At 42.9% G+C, this 25,771-nt stretch overlaps 1 protein-coding gene across 10 annotated transcripts in view; it reads left to right on the top strand.

Annotated features, from left to right (window-relative positions):
* The window catches only part of DCLK2 (doublecortin like kinase 2), a 138,373-nt gene that overhangs the window by 107,326 nt on the left and 5,276 nt on the right, over window positions 1-25,771 (top strand). For 8 of the 10 annotated variants that reach the window (XR_002123862.1, XR_002123863.1, XR_002123861.1 and 5 more), the window contains 9 exons: window positions 470-578; window positions 2,223-2,280; window positions 10,294-10,413; window positions 10,637-10,783; window positions 16,846-16,979; window positions 17,391-17,468; window positions 22,508-22,604; window positions 23,242-23,322; window positions 24,446-24,562. Coding sequence is in view for 7 of the 10 variants with exons in the window: in XM_019641172.1 (XP_019496717.1) it covers window positions 470-578; window positions 2,223-2,280; window positions 10,294-10,413; window positions 10,637-10,783; window positions 16,846-16,979; window positions 17,391-17,468; window positions 22,508-22,604; window positions 23,242-23,322; window positions 24,446-24,562 (941 nt within the window). In the remaining 3 variants the exon portion in view is untranslated. The remainder of the gene's footprint in view (window positions 1-469; window positions 579-2,222; window positions 2,281-10,293; window positions 10,414-10,636; window positions 10,784-16,845; window positions 16,980-17,390; window positions 17,469-22,507; window positions 22,605-23,241; window positions 23,323-24,445; window positions 24,563-25,771) is intronic. The other 2 variants (XM_019641178.1, XM_019641179.1) reach the window with 1 other exon arrangement.

Raw genomic sequence — 25,771 nt, forward strand, 5'->3', positions numbered from 1 at the left:
CCACCACCTCCTTTCTGAGAAGACTTTGAGCCAGGAATTAGCCTTCAGAAGGCATCCTAGGCTGGCTAGAGTTTTCTTTACTAGAAAAGCTTGAGGAGAAATTGTGAGAAATTTTCTAAAATTAAATCCCAACATCCTCTCCTCCTTCTTTCTCAAGAGTTAACAAAAAAAGTTTAAAGTTGTAGTTAGACTTATTTTTTTTTTTACCCAAAGTGAATCACTTATTTTAACTGATATTTCAGAGATTAGTTGTGTTTATTGATTATGTTAGTTTCTGATTCCAACTAACAAGGTCAAAAGAAAATTGGTGATTCTGGTATTCTATTCAGGAAATATGCTCAGAGACTTTCTTTAGTTCCACCACAGATTTAGAAATAAATGCATTACAATTTATTATTTTACAAGTATGTAGGAATCAAGATGGAAAGTTGCTGTGTTCTTTCAACTTTGCATTTATCCTTTGTTGCAGGTGTGAATGGAAACAGGTGCTCTGAGTCATCAACTCTTCTTGAGAAATACAAAATTGGAAAGGTCATTGGCGATGGCAATTTTGCAGTAGTCAAAGAGTGCATGGACAGGTGAGTGGATGGTGAGAGTAGCAGTCATTTGTTCACCTACATGTACATGTCTCCCTTGGAGTTTATTCTAATCTGTATAAACCAAAGGCCTTCGGAGAGAGTTTACCCTTGGGACCAGCTGTTTTGCATGCCCACAAGCAATTTGACAGGGGAAAATATATATATACACGTAGTGCAAACCTTTGTATTTGGACTAAGTGCTATGTCAGGTCTCATCCATGAACCAGAGAAAAGTGGGAAAGAATAAGATTAATTTTTTAAAAATCTCCCATAGTACATACCTGTGCCAGGCATCGTTCCCAGTGCTTTCCTTGTATTAACTAATTTAACCCCCACAATAACCCCCTCGATTAATACTTCACTGCATATACCAGTAGTTTAGGATACATGAGCTCTGACACCATTTCAGATCAGTATCTTAAACTTTTGCCTATATTAAAATTATGGTTTTGCCGAGCTTTCTTTTGTTTAAAGTCCTAAATTCCCAAATGGTAAGAAATCCCATTCTTTTAAATTTCAGGCCTTTTGTAAACAATATTAGAACTGGAAATGACTCAGCTTAGAGTCTTTGTGTTTATACGCTGCTTTCCTACCTGTTCTAAGTGGTCATTTTTATTCTTTGTGGGAAATTTTCCAGAAAGTTCTGGTAACTACAGTTTTTCCATCCTGCTGCATCTACAGTGAGGCTTTAGTGCTCCTTATATTGGTGCACAAATAGCTCCCTGTCCCCCAGCCCTTCTACTCAGCTCTGGTACACAGATTGCTGCCCAAGTAACAAATTAAACATCTAAAATATGACTTCTAAAGACTCATGAGAAATCTGAGGCAGGGTTTGGTTTATGTTATGGGGAAGCAATTTAAATAAAAGTTATTTTTCCAAGATTGGCCTCATCAGTGTGTACCATGACCACCTGGCAAAAGCAGCTGTGTTGGAGAGAACTAATATATTCCAAGAATACTGCAGTGTTCTTTGTTGAACTGTTTTCTTATATACTAAAAGTTTTTTGTTTTTTTTTCTCATGTTCTGGATAAAATATGTTAAAGGTGATTGAATGTTAAAAAACAATATCAAGATTCTTGTGTCCAAGTAAATGATCTCTCTAGTACCAGATACGGTCATTTGAAGGAGTGGGTAAGATGGCGCCAGATGGCGTTTTGGCTGATTTATAGATACTGAAAATCTAGGGACTTTTCAGTTTTGAATTACAGACTAATTAGCGACTAATGGATTAATGTGAGGACATATTGATAATAGGAAAGTTTCTGGTGCTTTGATTCATTTTTCTTAATTTTTTTCTGCCTCCTAAGAGATTTGTTGTATTTATTGATTATGTTGGTTTAAGTATGGGTTTGGGAAAAACATTTTCTTGTCCAGGGCTGATACAGCAGAGTTTAAGTACTTTAATATGTAAGTTATATAATAATATAATTATCAATATTTATAAAAGGAGATTAACAGTGTGGCTTTGGATTTTTTCCTTCTTTTTTGGGTACCTTTCCCCCTGACTCCAATCTGCATTGTCTCCATGTACAGAGGAGCAAGGCAGCCTTTGTTCCTTGAGCCTGTGCTGTAGAGGAAATCAGGAATGATGATGGCGTCTGTGAGTTATGTCCTTAAATGGCCTTCCTCTGATTACTCCATAGGTCCACCGGAAAGGAGTTTGCCCTGAAGATTATAGACAAAGCCAAGTGTTGTGGAAAGGTACAGTATATATAACTGCTTTGTAAAAGACACTGAAAACTGTGGTGAGATGTTTATTGTGCTGAATGAGTTTAAGTGGGGTTTGACAAGACCGTAATAAGAGTAGACCCTTGATAATAATGGGGGAAACACTATCAAGCTTCCCCGCCCCCGCCATTTTTCAGAAACCTTAGGTTTAAAACAGTAAATTGACTTGATCGTGGTCCTAACTATCAAAAAAAAAAATTTCTCTTCTCTGGGAGATGCCTATTTCAAAACCTAGTAACACACAAAAGATTTACCAAGAGCTGTGGCGAGTCTGAGACTTCATCCTGTTTTCAAACTAACAAGTAAGTTAGCCTTCCAGCTTTATAGATTCTGACAGAAGAGACAAGATTCCTCTGTCAGAGACAAACATCTTTTTTTTTTTTTAAAGATTTTATTGGGGAATTGAGGAAGAGGAACAGTGTTGGGGAATTGGGAAGGGGAACAGCCAAGTTTGTCCTTCAATCTTAGTTGTGAAGGGTGCAGCTAGCTCAGCTCCAAGGCCAGTCACCATCCGAGCTGTTTAGCTTAAGGTGTTGGGTTCAGTCTTAGTTGTAGGTGGGCATAGCCCACCATCCCATGCTGGAGTCGAACAGGCAACCTTGTTGTTAGGAGCATATGCTCTCACAAGCTGAGCCATCCTGCCACCTGTTGGCAGCTCAGTGGGAGCTCAGCTCGAATGCAGCTCACTGGCCCATGTGGGAATCGAACCGGCGATCCTGTTGCTCAGAGCTCACGCTCTTAACCAACTAAGCCACTTGGCCAGCCCCGAGACAAACATCTTTATTATTCATGGCATGGCAGTTAGCATGAGCTCCATGTTTGTATCAGTTCTCCTTAACTCCCCGGTCCCACAGGAAGTGATGCAGACGGGTCCAGCTAGATGCTGTGCACACAGGTTCCTGTCACTTTACAGGATCCCCAAGCTTAAGAAACCCCCAATCTTCTCAGGGAGCTGCTAGCAGCATATCTGCCCAACCTTTGCCCCAGAGGAGAACATTATTTTAATGATCATGCTCAGGAAACAAATCTGCCCTGTGCTCCTGAGGGAGACCCTGTCTCTTTTTGCTATACAGACACCCTTGAAAGGATAGTTTGTAAAACAGCTATGCAGAAACACCATGAAGAATTCTCTCTCCAAACAGATGAGCTTTTTTCCTTTGTCCCCCTCTCAAGCTGGGGCTGGGAAAAGATTAAATGATGAAATGCTGTTAGGGTACTGATACTTTAACTACGTTTAAAAAGATAAATATTCTTTAACAGTGACGACAAAGACCTTTGCAGATTCCTTTCTAGTAGCATAGCAGTTAGGCTTTCTTAACTGTTCAACCCCAGAACTGCTAGCCACAAGTGGCTACTGCACATTTGAAATATTAGTCTGCATTGAAATGTACTGTAAGTGTGCAATATGCAACAGATTTGAAGACTGAGTACTACGAAAAGAATGTAAGATACCTCATTAATAATATTTTTCATATTTGAGTACCTGTTGAAATGATAACATTTTGGATATATTGGGTTTAATAGTTATATTACTAATTTTACCTGCTCTTTATATTTTTTAATGTGACTGTTAGGAAATTTAGATTTATATATGTGGATCATAATTCTATTTCTGTTGAACAGTGCTATTGTAGAGCCAGATTATATGAAGTTTCTTTCTGGCTCTGCCTCTTTTTGCTCTGTGACTTTGGAAAAATTACTTAACCCCTCTGTGCCTCTGTTTCTCCCTCTAATATCTAAGACATAAAATTGTGAGGATTGATTTAATTAAGGCACAGAAAACATGTAGAAAATTACCAGTATGTAGTAAGAATTTAACACGTTAACTGGTAATATTAATATGCCTGAGGAATTAAAAATTTATAATTAGGAAGATTTCCTATGATAGTAGTGATTTTATATTTATGGAACTTCTAATCTGGTCTTCATTGGACATTTACAAAATTGTGTATTTTTAACATAAAACTTAAAATTTTATGGTAAAGTTTTAGAAAAATCTTCTCAGTTCCCCAGAACAGAAAATCCAAGAGGCAAAATGTCATATACTTTTTTTAAACTATACTGTGACAGCTGAGACTATACAAAATGTACCTCTTTTCTTTGAATAAGGTTTTTCTAAATTTTCTTTAAATCATTCTGTGTGCTTTTACATATTGTTCTAAAAGCAATGTTAAAATTTTCAACTGCAAAGCCTTTTTTCCATGTGTAAATAAGTATTGCTCTTTTTCTTTTTATCTGGTATTGTGTGATATAAGTAGAGTGTGTCATAATTTTGGGAGGCAAGTTCTTAACTGTATTTTTTCAAAAAAGTTAAAAAAAAAAAGGAAAAAATTGCTGTGGTAGGAATATTGTTTACCTGATTAAAATTTAAGCAGCTGTTTCAGTAGTTGAATAAAAAGATCTTTCTATGCAAAAAAATTCAGCCTAGTACATTAAGTGCTGAGGCAAAGGAGTAGGTTACTTCCAACATTGAATCTTGTTTTTCCTTGTTATTGAATGTCATTCTGTTTTTATAATGCGTGATCATATACTTATTTCCATCTTCCCATTTGGTTTCTTTGAACAAGTATTTCCACATTGACTATATAAAATTATAGTTTCAAAACTTGATTGGTTCCGCATAAGTTGATTTTCCCATTATATTTTGTTTTTAGAAAAAAGTGGCATAGTGAATGTGTTTTTTAACCCAAAATTTAGGAGGGGTCATTCAGCCACTGTTTTGGGATATTGTTGGTCACATCTGCTTTGTGGATTGGACACAGAAAATTAATGACCCTGAAAATAATCCCTCCCACGTATTAAAATGAAGTGTCCATCTCGGCTTGGACATATAGGAACTTTGCACATTACTTTTAAAGGCTTGTAAAACAGATGTACCAGTTGTACCGATAAGGAATCAGAGGTTCAGATTAAACAATTTCCCACAAGTCACACAGAGGCAGAGAGGTGATTGGAATTTGGGGCTAGTTGGTTACTGAGCCGGTGCCTTGGCCAACAACCTACCATGCTCCCTCTCCACATTCAATGTCTTTGTTCATGCAGTAACCTCTCTGGACTTCTGTTTGCTTATTTGTAATACACATGAGCATATGAGATACATTTACTCATTTACCTAAAATGTGGTATGTGTGCAAGATACTGTGTTAAGAATGGGGTATTTTCACATATGCGTTAGTACCAGTTCTGCAGAGTGTTATGGGATTTGGGGAAAAGCATATGAGAAAAAAGCCAGTTCTGCAGAGTGTGGGGAAAAGCATATGAGAAAAAAGTAGGTCGTCAGTGAAGACTCCATAGAGCAAGAAGCCTTTGAGCTGGACCTCCAGCAGCGGGTCGGATTTCTGGAGGCAGCAATGGAAGAAAAGCCTTCCAGGTGGCGAGCACAGGCTGAGCTAAGGCCAGGAGGAGAGAAGAAAGCATGCTGGCTTCTTCTAAGTAGATTACTGCAGGGTCTGCCTTGGGGGGGCAGGTTTATGGAGGCTGCTGAGAAGGCTGTGGTGTTTGTAAATGTAAGAATTCTTCCATGTCTAATAGTCTAAATCATATTCACCCTAAATAAATATTTGTTGAATTCACACAGTGTCCGAAGCTCTGAGAGTTCTGGTAACGGTGCTTAGAAATGGTTCTTCCTCATCGTCCCCGTTTTGCCTTCATTATGTGTTAGGGGCCCAGACACGCCATAAATCCTAATGTATGTTGTAGTAATTTCCTGAGTCTGTTGGAATAAATTACCACAATCTTGGTGGCTTACCACAACAGAAATTGGTTCTCTCACAATTCTGGAGGCTAGAAGTCTGAAATCCACACACCTTCTGGAGGCCCTGGGGGAGAACCTGTTCCTTGCCTCTAAACAGCTTCTAGTGGCTGATGGTGTTATTTTGACTTCTGGCCACAACACTCCAATCTCTGCCTCCATCTTCACATCAGTTTCTCTTCCTTGTGTTTGTTTTTCCTCCCCTCTGTGAGATCTCCCTCTTATCTCATAAGGACAGTTGTGATGGCACCCAGATAATCCAGAGTTATCGGGCATCCTTGCAGAATCCTTAATCACATCTGCAAAGACCCCTTTTCCAAATAAGGTAATATTTACAAGTTCCAGGGACTTGGTATCTTTGGGTGGCCATTGTTCAATCTACTACATATCTCTACCACAAAAGTCAGGTATAGTGATTTAAACATTTTGTGTCTGACTGTATTATCCTCGCAGTGCTCACTGAGCAATGCAGATAACCTGCTGTGAAGCCAGGTTAGCCAAGATCAATGCATGAGGTGCTGACTCATTCATTGCAGCACTTGAGGACTCGCCAGCCATGCTCCTTGCTGGAGAGCAAGGTAAACAAAAGCCTCGAGGACAGCAGGATGAGAGCTGCGGCTGGAACATGCACAGAGGCCATGGGAGCAAATAGGAGTACTTAACCCAGCCGTGGTTGAGCAGGGGAGGCTAGTTACAGGAGGAGAGATCTAATCTGGTTCCAAAGAATAAATATAATAGTAGTTCACCAAGAAGTGAGGAAAGAAAGTTCCAGACAGAGAAGCTACCTGTGCAGATGCCTGGAGGTCTAGGTGGGACGCGGGAAATGGGGATAGAAGTGAATGGATGGATTCAGAGGCTATGGAGAAGGGAGACCTGGCAGGTGATGGGTTGTCTGTCCTAGAGGATGCGGGAAGGAGGATCGGGGGGAGTTCCCATCTGCTTTGGGCAGCCAGGGTCCCGCCGTGAGACAGGACACCCGAGCAAAGACTGTTTTGTGGGACTGGGGAAGGTGGAGACAAGATGATGAGTTTGGTTTGGGAGAGTTGTTTATTTCCTTATCCACTCCTCTCCCTCCCTCCTAACCTCTTCCTCCTCCCCTCCCCCCCTCCCCTCCCCCACTTCTCTCTTTTGTGTATTAAAAACCACCATGGCCAAAGATGAGGCGGTACCCTTTGCCAAGTCAGCAGTTTTCTTTGTCATTTACTCTCACATAGAACCATGGAACATTGCCATGAAATGATTCATATGTAAATTATTTGGACTCAGAATCATGAATCACTTAACATAAATAATGGTAGATGATCGAATAATGTAAGTTCAGTGCCTTTCCAGACAAAAGTGATGTCCATATTGTATTTAGAAATATTTTCCTAGAAAATGTCATCTCGTGATTATTTTTACGTATTAGAGAAACGAAGATTGCTTATAGGTTGCATAAGAGATAGGAAGATAACATGTGTAAAGTTTTTGATGCACTGCTTTTGTTTTGCTTCCAATGATGATTAGTTTAAAAAGTGGATTGTTTTCTTTATAGACAATTATACAGGCATAGTTAGAGGTTGGGGAAACAGGCTAACCACAGCTCCCACATCCCAACAACATTTGCTGTGTGCTTGGAATACTAGCCATTGTCGAACAGGATACAGTAAGCTGAGATAATAATTAGCGGCGGGGAAAATGTTGCCGCAGTCCTCACTCCATATTTGAAATGTAACACTGCCCGTGGTCTGGGGGAAGTTCTACAACACATCCCAGAAGGCTTTCTGTTGTGCCATTATTGAAAGAGATAACTTTGGGGAGATGCGGTCTCCTTAGGTGATATAGACATCTTATTTTAACTCCAACGTGAGAGAGTTCTTGGGGGTTCTTTTACACACTTCGCTCTAAGTTAGCATCACAAACAGAGCCTCTGAACAGAGAGAGGTACATTTACAGACTTCCCAACTTGGGAGGATGTGATGAGGGAGGAGAACTGAAGTGATAGATCCATTCAGCTTTCAAATAAAATCCCTCTTTTACTGCAGTGGTAGTAACGACTGTTGTTTTGGCTTCACATAGAGTGAAATAAATTCATTTGCTTGCCTTTACATGTTCACACAAGTATGTCTAATTCTGCTCTTCAGTGTGAGTAAGGACATGCCGGCCACAGATGATGCGAAGGCTTCGAAACGAGCGAACAAATGTGGAGTGTTCGCAGAGCCTTTGTCTCCATGACCACAAGGGGCTGGCTGTACGGCTGCTTCCCTCAGGAGGGATGATGGTGCCCACTGCCTGCTGCTTTGTGCTGCTGCTCTGTACCATGTAGACATACGGGATTGGAAATGGGCAGGAGGCCCCGTCCCCAGCCTCCCAGGGCGGTGTGTTCGGAGCTGAGAACCGCTGTTCTTCTAAGTCCTAAGCTGAGCCTTGCTCATTCAGGGGCATAGATTTTTCTGCCTGCACAGAGCCTGCTGTGGTTCTGTCTTGATGCCCTACTCAGTGTGATGCAACAGCTAGTTCCTGTCTTTGTAAGGAATTCAACATTTTCAGCTTTGCAGCTAACATTTTCATTTTGCAAGATTTCAGCTTTTCCTGAAGCGTTTCCCTTGGAACGGTGATGTTGTGTAGTACAAGAAAGTGGGCTTCCATGTCAGAAACCTCCGTCTGGATTCCCCCCCTCAGAGGACTGTTCTAAAGATAAAGTGTTAGAACATGATGCAAGTACATTGCACAGCAACAGACAAGTGGTGACTAGGTTCCTAGGCAGTACTGGTGGTTTTTTTTTTCCCCACCTCTGTCTAGCATTTGCACTGTCATTTGCCGGCATTTACTGAGTGACTGCTTGGGCAAGTATAGTGCACGCCGTGCTCAAGAAACACGGCCCAGCATGCAGGAGCTTGCTACAGATTTTCTCTGGATGTTATTTATTCATTTGTTATCATTTATCCTTCCAACGCTTGTCAAAAAGCATTTGAGATGGCGTAGAGTAGACATACATCTATGCATGGATGCATGAAGTTAAGAGAGGAGCCATAAGCAGCATCCTGACCTGGAGGTGATGCAATTGTCTTCCTTCCACAGTAGAACACTACATTTAGTTCTGAAATTCATGGTAGCCAAGAGACAGTAAGGGAGTGTGTGTGTGTGTGTGTGTGTGTGTGTGTGTGTGTATGGATATATACATATGTGTGTATTTAGGTAGCAAATAGTGTCTATTATAAGGTGAATTTTATATAAAAGCTATATTTGATTACCTAAATGTGTTAGAGGGTAATTAGTTGATTTTACAGAGTGTACTCTAAATTCAAAAGAATTCATTATTACAATTAATTAGGATCAACAATGTGACATTATTGAGAGGTTTTCATGCCACATGATAAAATAAAGCCATAGTTGTTCATGATTCAAGATTGGTGTATAGAGAATAATTTATTAATTCTGCGAGAACACGTTTTGCTACAGTGTGAATCCCAACTGTATGACTGACTCACCAGGACTGATAATTAGTTGGTATTTTCAGAGGAGAAGTGATCAGAGTTAAAATGAGCATAGTGGCCCCATGAGTACAGTACCCATGGTACAGTGTGTTTCCTGATTTCTGAAATAACAGCATGATAAGGAACAGCCTCTGGTGAATGATTTCATACCCTGTCATAGAGGAAGGAAGTTTGTTTTTCATGAATTTCAACATAACATTCAAATTTATGTATTGGGTCTTCGGAAAACTTGATGTATTTTTTCTGTTTTTTGTTGCAAAAATGCGTCATGACTTTTCTGACAACCCAATAGTAATGGTTTAAAAACAAGACATTTTAATGCCTAAGGTTGCACGCCATAAGCATGCCAAATTCCCTTCCACAGTCTTTGTTTCCACGTATACTGAAATTAAACAGTGGTTCCCACTGAATTACAAAGCACAGTGCCATGTGCCCAAGCTTTCATAGCATCCCAACCCCTGAAGGTGCTGGAAGCAGTGAAGAGACAAGGAGGCAGTCGGTTTCGGGTGCCAGGGCAGCCCCATGGAGCCCTTTTGAAGGCTGCTTGGAAGGAGGCCTGTTTCTTTTGGTTGGTGGCAATGAGATGTTACACTGACTTGTCCTGTCTCTATGGAAACCCACCAGGCCAGTGCTTTTGCACCAGGGGAAGTGCTTCCTTCAGCATCAGATCTACAGACTGTGTTGTGACTGTGTTGTTCTCCAGGACAGAGCGGAGGGCTCTGTGGTTTCTGACCCACCTCTACACCCTTTGTTTGACAGGAACACCTGATCGAGAACGAAGTGTCAATCCTGCGCCGAGTGAAGCATCCAAACATCATCATGCTGGTGGAGGAGATGGAAACAGCTACTGAGCTCTTTCTGGTGATGGAATTGGTCAAAGTAAGAGGATGGAGAGATTTCAAGACATTTAATTGGCACCACATCCCAAGACTTACCATGTTCTTGAAGGAAGAGGGTTTTGCTACCTTGAAACTTTATTTATAATCATCAATGTTAATGCCACTTGTGTCATTTTTTTTAATCTACTCCAGGCCGATGAACCTTCTTTGTATCCTTCATGGGATTGCCACTGTTGATGTATTGATATGTTTGTGTCTTTTAGGGTGGCGATCTCTTTGATGCAATTACCTCTTCAACCAAGTACACCGAGAGAGATGGCAGTGCCATGGTGTACAACCTGGCCAGCGCCCTCAGGTATCTCCACAGCCTCAGCATTGTGCACAGAGACATCAAGCCAGAGAACCTCTTGGTACGTCAGTTTGCTTCTTCTGCTCCAACACATGCCTGTCTCTTTCTTTAAAATGACTATAATCATATTCAAACAATAACATTTTAGAGTCTATAGCAATCCTGCAGGGAGGGACTCAGAGAGTTTAAATATAGAAAATCAGCCCGACACAAGTCAATGACCATAAAATATTAATGAATTTCTTGAATTGATCTGCATTTCTTTTGTACCAGACATTAGAAAATGTGTTTTCACTTACGTTTTGATTAATGATATCCACCAAAGAAAGGTGAGCAGGAAAATTATGAGGCAAAAAATTCTGAAGAATAAACTGGAGACAGAATTAGAGGCTTATAGGAGACAAAAGAACATAAGGGTTCATTTATGTGCAGGACAGAACTTTGGAAATCTCGTCCATCCGTCTCAGCTTTACAGATACGGAAATTGAGACCCAGGGATGCTAATTTTCCTTGCTTAATAGTCTCATTTGCCCCGCTGTTCCACAGAAGAAAGCCTTGTTACACTGTGGTACTCAGAGGGCTTCATGGTCTGGACCCAATTTACCTTTCCAACCTCCTCTCCTGTCACAGCCTTTCCTCTCCCATCTGGCAAGTGTGGCAGTCACCTTCAAGCCACATTGAACACACCTTCCTAGTGGCCTCCATAATTAAATGTAGCTTGCTAATTGGGCCCATCCCATGTCTACATTGCAGAAGAATTTTAGAGAAGCTGATTGGGGAGTTCTGCATCCCCCCCAAACATACACAAGACAGTTGGTTTATCTAGTTCTGCCTTTCAGGGCTGAGGTATCGTCATCATTACTGCTTGGGAGGTGAGGTTATGTGAGTCTCCTGGATGATGTTACTCCCAGCGTGGGTTTCCCCATCCCCAGGAGTTAGTTAAGACTTGATTTTATCAACATCATTGTACTATTTGCATATGTCCCTACTGGTCTCTGTTTGCAGTGTCCTATCTCCCAGCAATGTGGCAGACACACTGATCTTGTAAGACAAAGAGCAAAAAGTGTGTCTTCTTTGACCTCACCCCTGGGCAGAGTCAGTTGTGGCCCCCTCTGTTTCTGCTGTGCTTGTCATGGTGTGCTGGTTTTATCATTTCCTTGTCTGTCTCCTTCTCTAGATTGTAAGCACCATTTGGGCAGGGTTTGTGTCTCAATTATCTTTATATCTCCAGTGCCTTGGACAGTGCTGAGTAGTAACACAGTGGACACAGAGTAAATGAATGGTGATGGACCACTGACAGCTTGCCAGCAGCTGGCACTCGAGCATAAGTCTTTACAGCCTGCGTTGTGCTTGCATTACACAAATAATTGTTGAAAGGAATATGCATTGACAGATAGGCTTTGGGGCCATCCTGGGGACTTGCTGCTAATCCAGAGTATCCATTTTCCTCCTTTGGTAATACCATTTGGTGATTCCTGAGTGTCCATTTGAAAGTATGTGAGTTTTTTCTTACTGTTTTCTGCCTGGAGGGGATTATGTTTCATTTCTATATGTTCCTATTAGGAAAATAAATATCCCTGCTCTGTAAAACAGGATGTAGTATGCATTCAGTTTTATGAACTTGATGGAGGAATAGAGACCGAGTTGGAGACTGGGCCTCAAGGTGGAAGTGAGGATGTAGTGTTCTCTCCCCAAACAGGCTTCTTACCCATGATGGCTTCGCGGTGGTGTCCACCAGGCTGAGGCTCCTCCGCCATCTGACTGAGTTTGGCCAGGGCCTTCACAAGCACAGGCGACAGGATTTTCCCTGGGTATGACCAGATGCAAAGACTGCAGAGTCCGTGAGGACACCCCCTTGATTTCTCTGGCTCCCCGTGGCCCCCTACCCCAGGGGCTGCAGTTACTATGTTCTCTGTCAAGAACGAAGCCATAGGTATCCGAGGCCCCTTGGCCGCCATGGAGCCTGCCTGCACTGCAGGTCTGATTCCTGGGCCCTGTGAGGAAGGAGCCTGAGATGTTAGTGAAGCTCACGCACTCCGCTCTCACCTCCCATTTCTTCTCTTTTCCACTCACAGTCTTTAATGTATATAGAATCTCAGAATCTGACACCTTGTCCTTTTCTTTGCTATGCATCTGTGGAAGACACTGCAGTAGGGGAAGATATTGATGTCTCAGAATCAAGTTCTTCCTCTGTCTGACCTGCCCTAGATGAGTGTTTGCCCCTTCTCCATGACCTGCACCAACCCGTTGTGCTACCCAAGGGGAAGGAGAAGGAAAAAGATGATAAAACTGACGTCTGGATGAAGCTAATGTGTGAAATAGAAGGGCCCGTCGGGTTAGCCTTCAGAAACCTTTAGCCGCACATATCTCAGTAAAATATGAGTCTGCCATTGAAAACCTAACTAGACCGCTCGGCAGATCCTAGGTTTAGTCAGCAGCTTGGCACTGGTAGGATGCTAAAGTGCCATTGAGGCACTAAAAGGAAACGCGCAGAGTGTTTAAAAGAATCCGGTTTTTAAACAGCGGAGCATTCAGACCTCTGATTTGCATCCCCTTTTCTGGTAGCAGAGTTATAATTTAAAACTCTGCCATTGGAGATGTATGGGTCGCCGTGTCAGGGTGCACAGGGGTGGCCATTAATGCTGTGAGTTACAGCATGGTGGTGCCCTGTCAGAGTTAACTACGAGAGACCAGTGATAAATTCTGCTTTTCCAGGAGTTCTGGGGACAGGGGAGAAGAGGGTTGGTCTCGCATATCTGAAGCCCTCCTAAATCATTATGTTGACATTTTATTTAGAGAGCATGCAGCGTTCACGTTGTATGTGAGATCTGCATTCCTCACGTTTTTTACGTTTGCATTCTGAGAGCAGCTTTTCACAGAGCGCCTCTCAGCTGGTGGTGGGGCATTTCAACACCGCGGGGCTGGAGTTCTCACAGTTGTGATTGTTCGAATCCACTCCGAATCCGTGTGTGGGTACAGGCTGCAGTCAGAGTCCTGCCAGGTCCACTCGCTTGCTTCAGGCCAGACTGTCACGGGACGCTCACTGCAGTGGGATGGTGATGGTATTGGCTGGAATGCTCACGTGGCCGTTTACTAGGAACCAGAGTTCTCTGTGCCTCAGTTTCCTCACCTGTAAAATGGAGGCAACTGGGCACTAGTGCCCAATACGGTGACTATAGAAGTCCAGTGAGATAGTATTTGGGTGAATACTGTCATCTCCAAAGTCCTGTGAGAATGTCAGTTCCTGGGGCGTACTGAACTCTCTGCCAGAACACGCCTTCGGCGTCCCTGTGCATTTACTCACCTCTTTCTCAAAATCAGCCTCTTAAAGCAATGTCGTGTGTGTCAGTGTCAGTCTCTTAAAGCAACGCCATTCATAAGTTTGTGTGTGTGTGTGTGTGTGTGTGTGTGTGTGTGTGTGTGTGTATTTGTAGAAAGGTAGACCTTTTTTCCCCTGCTTTGAAGAGAATCTCCAACTGAGATTTGAAGTTTACTCATATTATCTTTCACATAGTTTCCTCTGTCTAGCATTGGGGAGAGAATCAGATAAAATATTATTTCAGGCTTGTCTGCCCCTTATGACACTTCCCTTTTGATGTCTAGCCAAGGAGCACCACTTGCTCAGACATAACTCAGCGATTATAGACTGCTGGGTCCCTTTCTATTTATGCTCCTGCATCTGACACTGAATTCCTTACAGGGGATGTGAAAAACGGGGCTTCTGGGACTTCTGAGTATTTGACAACAACCCTTAAATACCCCCAGGCACCCCTAAATTGAATGTCTAAAATAAACACTATTTTTCAAAAAGGTACCTAATGAGTGTATTTTAAAGTTATAAAAACAAAATAACAGTGACGTTAATAAAACTTTTTTTTTTTTACTCTCATGATACATTGAAAATGATAATGTTGCTTATAATGTTCTTATCACTGTGATTACTTAGGGAATTTCTAAAGTCTGTGTTTCAGTAAATGCCTCATAAATTCTAACTGTACTTCCCTGTATTGGATAGTTCTCGTTAATGTTTACATTACACATAATGGATGGAAAGGAGTCCTAAGCCTTCAGCGTGACTGCGAAGCTGGTTTCTGTTGCTTTAGGCTAAATCGTTAGTAGCTGTGAATATGCTCTTGCCAGAGTTGTGGGCTGGCTCAGGATGACGAATATCTGTGAGGGCCTCGACACCCTCACCTTACTCCGGTGAAATGCGCAAGTCGTAAAGCTGTGTGCTGAGTATGTGTACTTAGTACGTTAACATGGAAGCCGTTATTAAAATGCTAAGGTGGACAAATATTCTTCTTAAGCTGATGAGGGCGTCACAGGTAAAGAAGGTATTTCAGCGTCCTCCTTTTTTCAATGCTTGTAAAGATTGGGGATCCTTAACATGGGGCAGTTCTGAGGTCCTTGATGGTTTTTACTGATGACAGTATAAATCACTCCTCTCAAGTATCAGACTAATGGATGACGTCGTTAACAGGCTTATCTTGAAAAAACAATTTTCTAAATTTTTCACCTCCTGTAGGAAGTAATGATTTAGGCGAAGACCTGGATCAGTTCATAGTAAAATATGAGGGAAAGCAAACTAAGGAAGTTTGAAGTCTAAAAATAGAGACGTTACAAATGAGGGTAGATTAGGTCTCTGCCGCTATTCTCTGAAATTCAGGGTTTCCAAAATGGACATCCAAGAGACGAATAGACAAAAACGGTGAAGATTACACAGTCAAATCTAAATTGTGCTCTCAGACACACTTGATTGCTTCCAAAACCACCTATTTGGAATATAACGTTAAGACTGTTGTCCTGTAAGGCAAATTTGCATGTACCTAAAATTAATTATCCCTCACTATGGAACCAGTACGTGCTCATCGGAAACATTTTGGAAAATAGACGTATAAGGCAGGAAGCTAACATAATCCTCACTGTTAACACCTAGAGAGAAACTTAACATTTTGGTGTATTACAATACCGAACTTTGAATATTCCTTTTTTATTTTATGTAATATAGTAAATATTGTCCATATGATTCATATTTATTGGAAATGTGCTTATTAGTGACCACATAGTATTTTATTACAGGGATGTACCATGGGTTATGAAGCCATTACCCTGTCTGTTGCTTCCAGTTTCTAAAACCACAGATAAACTTGGAGATAGGTGTCTTTGTGCGTAACCTTTGGGCCCATCTCTCGTCCCTTGTGGCTCGTTTTTAGCAGTTGTACTGGGTCAAAAGTTATAAGTGATGTTAAAAAATGTACACATTGCTGAAGTGCTTTTTAGAAATGTTTCAATTTAAGCAAAAACATTCATATTTTCACCAGCGTCGTTAAATCTTTTCCACTGTGATTATCTGATCTAATCAGCCAGGCTCTCGGAAAGGGGAGGAACATTCATTGAGCCCAGATCCAAGCTTGGCCTCACTTCGCCTGCACACCAACCCCATTTCATTCCATTTCACAGATGAGGAAACGTGCTCCGAGAGGGTGGGTGACTTTTGAAGGTCACACAACCAGAAAACAAGGGGAGTGGTTGGTGATTCACGTTTAGGCAGTCTGATCCCAAAGTTCACTCTCTTTCGAAAGGTCTAAGATTGTCCCCTTTGTGATACTTATATTTATCCTTGGCTGTCCAGAAAACAAGTCCTGATTTTATTTTCTAAACTAAACAGGCAAGTCTCTTGGAGGATACTTAGTGCTTTAGTGGCAGTTAATAAACTCCATTTCTGAGGCTGTCAAGGACCTCACACGCATTAAGCACCCAGGCAGGTCGGGGTCCTGTTTCCAGGCCTCTCGAGCCATATCAGGTCCGCTGCCACCCACACCCCTGGCTGCTGTGTCAGCATGCACACCTGTTCATTCTACTCCTACGCAAGAGCTTTTCGCAGAGGTTTGAAATACTGTCTTTCTCAGATTCCACACAGTGATGCAACATCTCTGAAGAGAAAAATTAGAGCTTTAAAGCATCAAAGAGAAAGCATGGTGTTCGTTTTGCAAGGAGAGATTTCTTTTGAGTTTATTAGTAAATGTATCGGTGTCATTTCTGCCTAATAATTCCAAGGGACCTCTTGGCATCATTGAGGCAAAAAACAAACAACTTCTGATTATCAGCTGGTTTCTGTTCCAGGTGTGTGAATATCCTGATGGAACCAAGTCTTTGAAACTGGGAGACTTTGGGCTGGCTACTGTGGTGGAAGGCCCCTTATACACCGTCTGCGGCACACCAACTTACGTGGCTCCAGAAATCATTGCTGAAACTGGGTAAGACTCCTGGCGGTGTTGGTTAGTGCTTGAACTTAGGTGGGAAGAGGTGAGTTTGCTCCTACTGCTGTGTATTCAGATGCCTCCTGGGAAGGTGAAGGGCCAGAGAGACTGTTACCTTCACCATGAGTTTGATCTCAGGAACGAGAGTTTGTGCTTCTGCGTTCAAGAGCACTAGGCCTGGACTTTCGTCCCAAGGCTGGTCTTGGGACTATGGCAGTCATCCCTAAATTGTGGTTAGGTTGGGAGAAAAGCAGATGCCTTTGTCCAAAGGCCAATTAATTCCTCTACATGAAATGAGCAGCTTGACACTGAAAAGACTGCTTTTCCTCGCAAAGGCAAGCGCCCCGGTGATGTGGAGGGTTCTGGGAGTAATGTTGTTATTTCTCCCCTTTTGCCCCGTTTCCCTAGCTATGGCCTGAAGGTGGACATTTGGGCAGCAGGCGTGATCACGTACATACTTCTCTGTGGATTCCCACCATTCCGAAGGTCAGTGGCTCTTTGAGTGTCAATATTTGAATTGTAAACTCTCTCTCTCTGATCAGGAAGCAGACATTTTACTTCAGGCCATCAGGACCAGAAACGGGTTAATAAAAATGCCAGTTAAAAATTGTGTAAACATGTCTTTCACTTTTTACCTTAATTTACTACCTATGTGTGTATACCCCTTGACCATGTTTCTGATAAGAGGCCAAGGCCTTTGCTTTGTGTATGGTCCTCTGAGTTTCATAAAGTCATTCTTCTGTTAAACACATCCATTGTCCAGTGTCTACAGTTTCCATGCTCAGTCATTTTCAAGGGGAATTTAAGGGTATTTTTTTAAAGATTCTTGTGAAGCACTCTGATCTGTCTAGGTTAACCGTTTTCTAATTTTTAGTAGTTATCTCTCCTGCTTAATTTGGGAGCAGTTTTTTAACAGCTCACTTTTCAAAGCATTCAACCTAGAAATGGGAAATTCTTTTTAAATTCATTTTATCCATTCACATAGTATTTAATGAAGTAGAATTACATATATGTACTTTCTGCATAGATAGGCCTGGAACAAAATGATGGACTGTTGGTAGTCATGCACCTCACCCGCGAGCAGAGGTGGCCACACGTGGGGTCAGGGTGTGTCACGGAGGGCACAGAGCACACTTACTTGTTGCCTCAACAACTTGTGTACATGGGGTGAATGAGGGCTTCGGCCACAGCGCCTCTTTGGGTCAGTTCCATCTCCCTGTTTGGAGCTAATGAGTGGCTTTGAAGCAGAAGTTCATCGCATGATGCATGTTTGATGTTCTGAGTTTTCTTGAGCGCTCTTTTCATTTTAATCTTTTGTTCACTTGACAACTATTTGTTGAGCAGCTAAGCAACTGTGTGCCAAGCAGAGACCTAAGCATCAAATGATAAAACATATTCTCAGAGTTCATGATATTTATAGTGTGGTATTAGGTCAGCAAGTGAAAAATAGGTTCCTTTCACTCCTGTCCCAAAATTTGATGAGGAAAGCTTTCAAATACACAGAAAAGTTGAAAATTTTATCTTCTCAAAATTTTCAATGATCTGGTTGGTTGCACGGTTTTACTGACTTTACAGTAAACACAAGAGTGACACAGAGATGTCAGTCTCTACTTTTGAGAGTTTTATGGTATAAAGACACACATCACAAGAATATTGATCAAGAAAAATAAACTGAGCATGAGGGCCGCCTCGGTTGAGGGCTGGAAATCACAAACATTTAATGAAAGGTATAGCAAGTGGATAAGACCTTGTCCCTGTGGCATGGGTTGGGTTTCTGTAAGGTGGAAAGTGCTTTCTGTCTGTCCATCAATATCATGGTATTCCATCAAGGTCATTGCCTCGGTAGGTTACACAGACTGTAGAATGAGTGCACGTAGCAATTAGCATTTCCACCCCCCAGAGTTGGGGCTCTCAGTTAGTTCTGTGGATCAATTTGGCAGGTCTTCTGATCTGGGCTGGTTCAGTGGAGGGTTGGTGGTCCAGTGTGCCTCACTCATGTGCCTGGTTGTTGGCTCAGTGTCAGCTGGGACAACAGATATGACTTGGTCATGTGCCTTTCAGTATCCAGTGGGCTAGTCTGGGTGTCACATAATGGTAGATACAGGAACCCCAAAAGCATCCAGAGAGAGAGAGAGAGAGAGAGAGAGGGAGAGAGCTAGCTCCTTTGCTCAAATACTTGCCAAGTCTCTCTTTGCCTCACCTTTGTTGATTGATGTCCTGCTGACCAAATGAAGTCAGATCGCTAAGCCTAGAGTAAATGTGGGAGAAGATTAGATACGTATGTAGAGGGAGAAGAAAATTGGCCATTTTTTCAACCACCCTGTGCCCTGGTTGGTTTCAGTGTTGACCTCTTTTGGGAGCTAATCAAACAGAGAGGGTAGTCTGTTTTGATAGCTGGTGATCTTGGGACCAGTGACAGCAAAGTCCCCCTCATGGTTAGCACAAGTTGACATCCGTTGGAAAAGGGTATGAGGGACCAATTGTAGAGGAATGTATACTCACAACTCCCTCTAGTGTTCCCACTTGCCAGTGCAGCCTCTGAGTTTTTTCTTTGACTTTGCTTTTTACTTTTTAAACAAAAGTGAGTCAGATTGAACAAGTATGTATTTATCGGGACTTGTTACCCAATGGACAGCAGCTTCTCTGTGGGATCTGGAGATAAGCCTGTCTTATCAAAAACAGTAACGTTACATTCTGAAACCTGCTGCCCTTATATGTGATATTTAGAAGCTGATCTTACAACCCCAGGTAGCTTACTCCTGAAATTTATGAAAATGCTTTCCCTCTTTCATATATTGTGATGAGAGATAATCTGTAATGTTAAATACTAGTGGCAGAAGCATCTTCACAGCACAGACTCATCCTGGAAATATTTCAGAACCTACTATAATGTAAAAATATGTTTAGCAAATTGTGGAAATGGTACTTTGAATAATGATAAAGGGTATAAAATAGATTATCTATATAAATTTGCACCTAAAATGAAGGTCCTTCCAACATATTTCAAAACATTTTCTTCATTCTATACAAAACAATGGTTTTCACCCAAAGCTTTTTAATTGAAATTGTTTTTTGGAATTTACAGTTTCAGCTCCTTTACTTCTAGTATTGTTTTTCTTCTTTCAGACTTTGGTCCTAGCTTGCCACGTTTTCCCCCTTCAGTCTTCTCAACATCATTCATTGTTGCTAAGAAGGCTATTGGTTTTCCAGAGGCAACCATTTTAGCTATTGCCTAAGCAAGCGTGTTCTTAGGGTCACTGACAAAAAAGTAGTATTTGCATGACTCGACTGAGATTTTTGGTGTTTCTTTTAAACACACACACACACACACACACACACACACACACACACAAACCCATAAGTGAAATATTTGAACATCATTTGTAAACTAACTTATGTTTTCAGGTCACCTTGCCTGACTTTACCTTGCCCCGACTTATCGTAGAAAAGAGAGTGTATGCAAACTCTTTTGTTTCCAAGGTTTTTCTTCATGGACATTTTTAGACATATAGCACCTTGATCCAAAGACTGTATTGTTTGTTTTTTTTTAAATGCCCAGAAACGTCTCAGCCAGATTGTAGAGTATAAATGTGTTAATAAGTCCAGTGTAGATTTAATCAGAGTGTCTTTTATTATGTGACTACTAAGCAGGGTAAATTAATTAGCTTTAACTTTCTGTTTTTTTAGTGCAGGACAACCCAAAACTCCCTGGCGGTTCACAGCCTGGCTCCGTTGGGGTGAATCCTAATTGCCCAGGCATCCTAGGGTTTTATTTGCTGACTCAGGCTGTTTTACCAAGAACCGAAATGAAGGCTGCAGACTCACTTCCAATTTTTTAGCTGTTTATTAACAAAATAAAAACCATATATATTAACAAAATGTAAGCTAGGAGATTCCAGAAAAAAAAAAGGAATAAAAGGGAGATGAGTGGAGTAATAAATAGAGAGGGGTGGCTAAAACGAACAATTGTGGAAATAGGTGACTTATTTTATATCTTCTAACATTTTCTCCTGGGGGCCTCTGATTTTCTAAAGGTGTACATAAAATCTCATTGTGTTCTTAGGTGTGTCCATCACTCATTTTGAAGGACAGTTAAGCTCAGTTCAAGCAGTAGGGAAATAATAATGAAAAGGAAAGAAAACATTTAGACATCTAGAAAGAAATAGCTTGTACACACTCAAAGAAAACCACTTTTCAGGAGGGCAGTGGGGATCACTTGCCTGGTCGGTTATCTGGTGATCTGACTTTTACGTGACTAGCTTTTCAGTATGCCTCCTGACCCAAACTCCATGGACCAGCAGGCGAGGCTTCACCTGGGCTTGGGTAGATGTCATGGATATTCACACATCTCACAAACTCTTTCTCACAGACCAGGAACGAGGCAGCCACTCATCGCACAGCCTCAGAATTTGTCTCTAGACACTGCCCTAAGTGACCTGTTTCTAGGAACAATACGCTTGTCCTTGCCTGCGCTGAGAGGGCTGGTGGCCTGACCAGGATCCCACTCAGAAGCCTGGGTCTCCTGTGAGCACCCTGAGCAATAGGTAGGAAGCTTTAAAAAAAATGTGCACTTGCCAGGTGAGACTGAATTTCCACTCCTGGATTTTGATCTTGACCCCAACAGTACATCCTGAGTTTTCTAGTAGGACTTCGTAATAACCTCGGAAGCTGATGACTTGGTTCTCACCAGCAATGCACCCACCAGGTGAGGGGGTGCTCCATGGCTGTGCAAATTCAGTGTTCTGGGATGTTCGGGATGTCCAGCTTCCTAAATTTTTCCCAGCAGTGTTTTCACATTCCCATGGCAACTTCCATCAAAAATCAGGTCGTCATTTATTCGTTAGGCACCAGCTGTGTGTGTGTGTGCGCGCGCGCGCGCGCGCACCTTTGAGGGTGGGCAGTTAGGCACAGGTTGGGGGCGGATGCCTTTTTCACATATTGGCTGCTTCATTGATCTTTGGCTGTCTTATTGGAAAGTTGGAAAGAGGAAAGGCGAGGAGATCTGACTCAGCTTTGCTTCTTTGCACTCTGTTGCCCTGAGAGATTAAGTGAAGGCAGATGCTGAGACAGTTTTGTTTTTTTGTTTTTTTCTGAAATGAGGGTTTATATTTGAGGATTCCATTTTTTTCTGGTGGAAAAATGTACATCATGTGAAATGGATCATTTTAATAATTTTTCAGTGTACAGTTCAGTAGCATTAAGTACCTTCACAAGGTGCCACCGCCATACCATCCATGTCGAGAACCACTTCCTCTTCCCATGCTGAAGCTCTAGACCCACTCAACACATTTCTTGAGTATTTGTCTGCTCTCTTGTCTTCCTCCTTCTCTTTCCTCCTCCCTCTCTCAGTCTGCCTCCCAGGCCTAAGGAAATGTTCTTTAGTCCACTGATTAAAAGGAAAAATGCAGTGAACATAGGAACTGCCCAAGCCAAAGAGAATGGACTCTTCTCCCCACTCTGCCCGTGAGCATTTTGTTTAAAAACTGGTGACTTTGGCTCTTCTTCCATTTCTTTGTCACTGACAGTGAGAACAATCTGCAGGAAGATCTCTTCGACCAGATCTTGGCTGGGAAGCTGGAGTTTCCAGCCCCCTACTGGGATAATATCACGGATTCGGCAAAGGTACCATCCGGGCCTGCTTCTGTGGGTTACATGGTGTCGAGGGGTCCTCACCTCACACGGGGCTATAACACGTCTTGGTGTTGTGCTCCGATCTGTCTTGACTTTGGATGTGTGGTTTTTCTTTAAGTGCATTCCATAGTATAGTCTCTGAAACTCTTACCTAAATTCTGAAAACTCAGCTGGCTGTCTTCCCAGTTTGCCCTACCATCCCCGCTTTGCTCGTCTAAGCTCTAAACATTTGTTCTGTCATTTAATCAGTAAATACGTATTGGACAGCCATCAGAATATAAGAATGGACTCGGGACACATACCGCATTGCCAAAAGGAATAACACTGCAGTATAACACTGTGGACTGGTGGTAACGGCAGGACTCGTAGGAGAGAACATCTTGGTTTAATATAGGCTCAGGGGAGACCATCTCTTCCCTCACCCTGCTGCCCACACGAGGCAGCTGTGTCTATGTAATTGCCTCGTCGGCACTGGGAGTATAGGTGATAATAGCTTTTCCGTTCAAATGGCTGAGCAGCTGTGTTGGCTGTTCTTTGAAGTACTTGGTGCAAACTCAGGTTTCTGTGTTTATGCTGGAATTACCCCCTTTCATCTCCTCTATGACAATAAGTCTTTCTTTCCTTCCAGGAATTAATCAGTCAGATGCTTCAGGTAAACGTTGAAGCTCGGTGTACTGCGGGGCAAATCCTGAGTCACCCCTGGGTGTCTGTAAGTACCCACATTTCCGGGAAATGAACACCTGTGTGGCTAACAGCATGCTTCCTAGCCGTGGCTTTTGCACAGGCAAAGCTCCATGGCAGATAGAATGTCTTTCTCCTCTGATGAGTAAGTAGCTTGGAGATAGGAGGAAGCAGTTGGCACCAGGATCTCTGAGTGTTCCGTTCTGCTTTGTGAGTGACCAGGGCCAATCACTGTCCCTTTCTGGGCCTCGTTTTCCTCTGCTGCAAAATGAAGTGTTTAGCCGGGATGCTCTTGAAGGAGCCTTTCAGCTTTTGCCTTCTGGGGTTTGAGGGTTTTGAGGACTTGCCCAGAGATGGGCATGTTTCAGCCTCTGATCGCTCTGTCTTCATGGCACATGGCCACAGGAGACCTCCTGCTGAGGGTGGGTAGGTGAGACACAGCCCCTTTCAGAGCGGGGCAGAGCATGTGTCACGTTAGCTGGCATTCCTTCAGGCGTGGGTTTAGGGTACACAGGGTCCTATAACTGGCGACACTGGGAACGTTTGCACTTCCCTTGTTCCTGGAGGCTCCAGGATGGCGAGGTTAATTTACTCTGCCAAGGGCTTTTGCTAACTTGGGTCCTGTGGGTCTCAGCCACCCCCCCCCATCCCGCACGTCCTGACATCGGGGTTCATCCTCTGGATCCTGCTGAGTGGCTTGGCTCTTGGACCAAGTAGCTAAGACACCACATTATTTTTATGAGCAACAAATGCTAATTACTAATTGAATTCTTGGTTAAAATGATGAGCTGTTCATTAATTTTGATGTTTCCACGGGAGGACCTGTACTAAATGATGTGGCACTTGTGCTGTGGGGGAGGGTCTCAGAACCCTGGAGAGCGTTTTCCCCGGGGCCCTGGAGACCTGTGCTCTCCCCTTGGCCTACTCTAGACCCAAGGAGCAAGGTGAATGGTACAGGGTCTCTCTGAGGCCACGGGACTGCTGAATAACGGGGATTCTTGTTAAAAGTTCATTGTCCCCTAACCTTGTGGCTAAGGCGAGCCCACTTAAGAGGTGGTGGTGGTGGTGGCGGCGGGTGGTGTGTGCCTGTTAAGGAAAAGACAAGTTAGGCATGAGAGTGAAAAATCACTGTATTTGATTCTGTTCTATAGGATGATGCCTCCCAGGAGAATAATATGCAAGCTGAAGTAACAGGTAAACTGAAGCAGCACTTTAATAACGCGCTCCCCAAACAGAACAGCACCGCCACTGGGGTGTCTGTTATCATGGTAAGTGGAGCGCATGGCTCCGCCTTCGGAAAGCTGTAGTGTCTGGCCTGACTGCTCAGCCAACACTGGGGCTTTTCAAGTAAATTGCCAAGAGCGTCCCCCACATGGAAGTTGGCGCCTTCCACGTTCCTCTCTTCACTTCAGGATTGGCTTGGCACAGGAAGTGCACCCATCTGGCCATCCCAGGCCTTGAGTCCTGGGGTGGGGAGTTGTGCAGGTACCAGCGCGGCCAGGCTGACGGGCCAGGCGCCGAGCAGCCCCTGGCCTGTTCTGGGCTCGGCGCCATCCTGGGCAGCTGCTGCTCTCTCTTCTGGAGAGGGCTCTGCCCAACCGGGATTTACAGTATAAGGAAGTAACTCCCTGTCTACTCAAGGCTGCAAAAATAGATTATTTGAGGTGCGAATTATTCTTTGGGACCTGAGATAGAAACAGCCAACATTAAACAAATGCCATTTTAAAAAAAATCAGTATTTTGTGGCTTCTAAAAGTACAGAACAATGTAAAAAAATTTTTTTTCAGTTGGTAAAAGGTTATGAGAAGTCAGTAACAGTGACCCCCATATTTTTTCAGACCTTCCTTCTTCCAAAAATGTTTTTAAGGCAGCTCACCGAAATCCATAAACACAACACATTAAAAGTGGCATTAAAGTAAGTTAAGTACCACTGAAGTAAGTTCAGCAAAAGGAAAACAAGGGCAGAACAAATAAAATGGAGCCACAAGTGTGGTCAGCACACCCAACCAAGCTGTCCAGCCCTGAGTCCTTGCCTTAGATCTGGGGCCCGAAAGCCAGCTCTACACAGCCTCACACCTGTTACAGTGCCTGGGTACAAAGTAGCCCAGTGTCTCAGCCCACGCTCTCTGCTCCGCCCACATCACTCACAGGACCAGGGGCAGGCCCGAGGGGTTGCCTTCCTCAGAGCCAGTCAGCTGTAGTGTCTTCAGAACGGGACTCTCTGAGGACATGGGTGACTGAGTTAGCGTGTTGGCCACCCCTGACAACAGCAGGTCTGAGGACCAACGAAGGCCACCTGGGGGCCTGACAGCTCCTGATGGGCCGTCTCCACAGCTCCATGATCCACACCTCAGGATGGGCCTCTCACCTCCTCGAAAAGGTTCGATTTGGTTCCTACCCCATAGTCGCTTATTCTCATGGCAAATCGTAGTCTAGGAACCTCAGGAGATCCCCATAGAAGTGGGAGGGAAAGCCCC

This window comes from Hipposideros armiger, unplaced genomic scaffold (genome assembly GCF_001890085.2).
Source record: "Hipposideros armiger isolate ML-2016 unplaced genomic scaffold, ASM189008v1 scaffold_58, whole genome shotgun sequence".
Classification (NCBI taxonomy): Eukaryota; Metazoa; Chordata; class Mammalia; order Chiroptera; family Hipposideridae; genus Hipposideros; species Hipposideros armiger.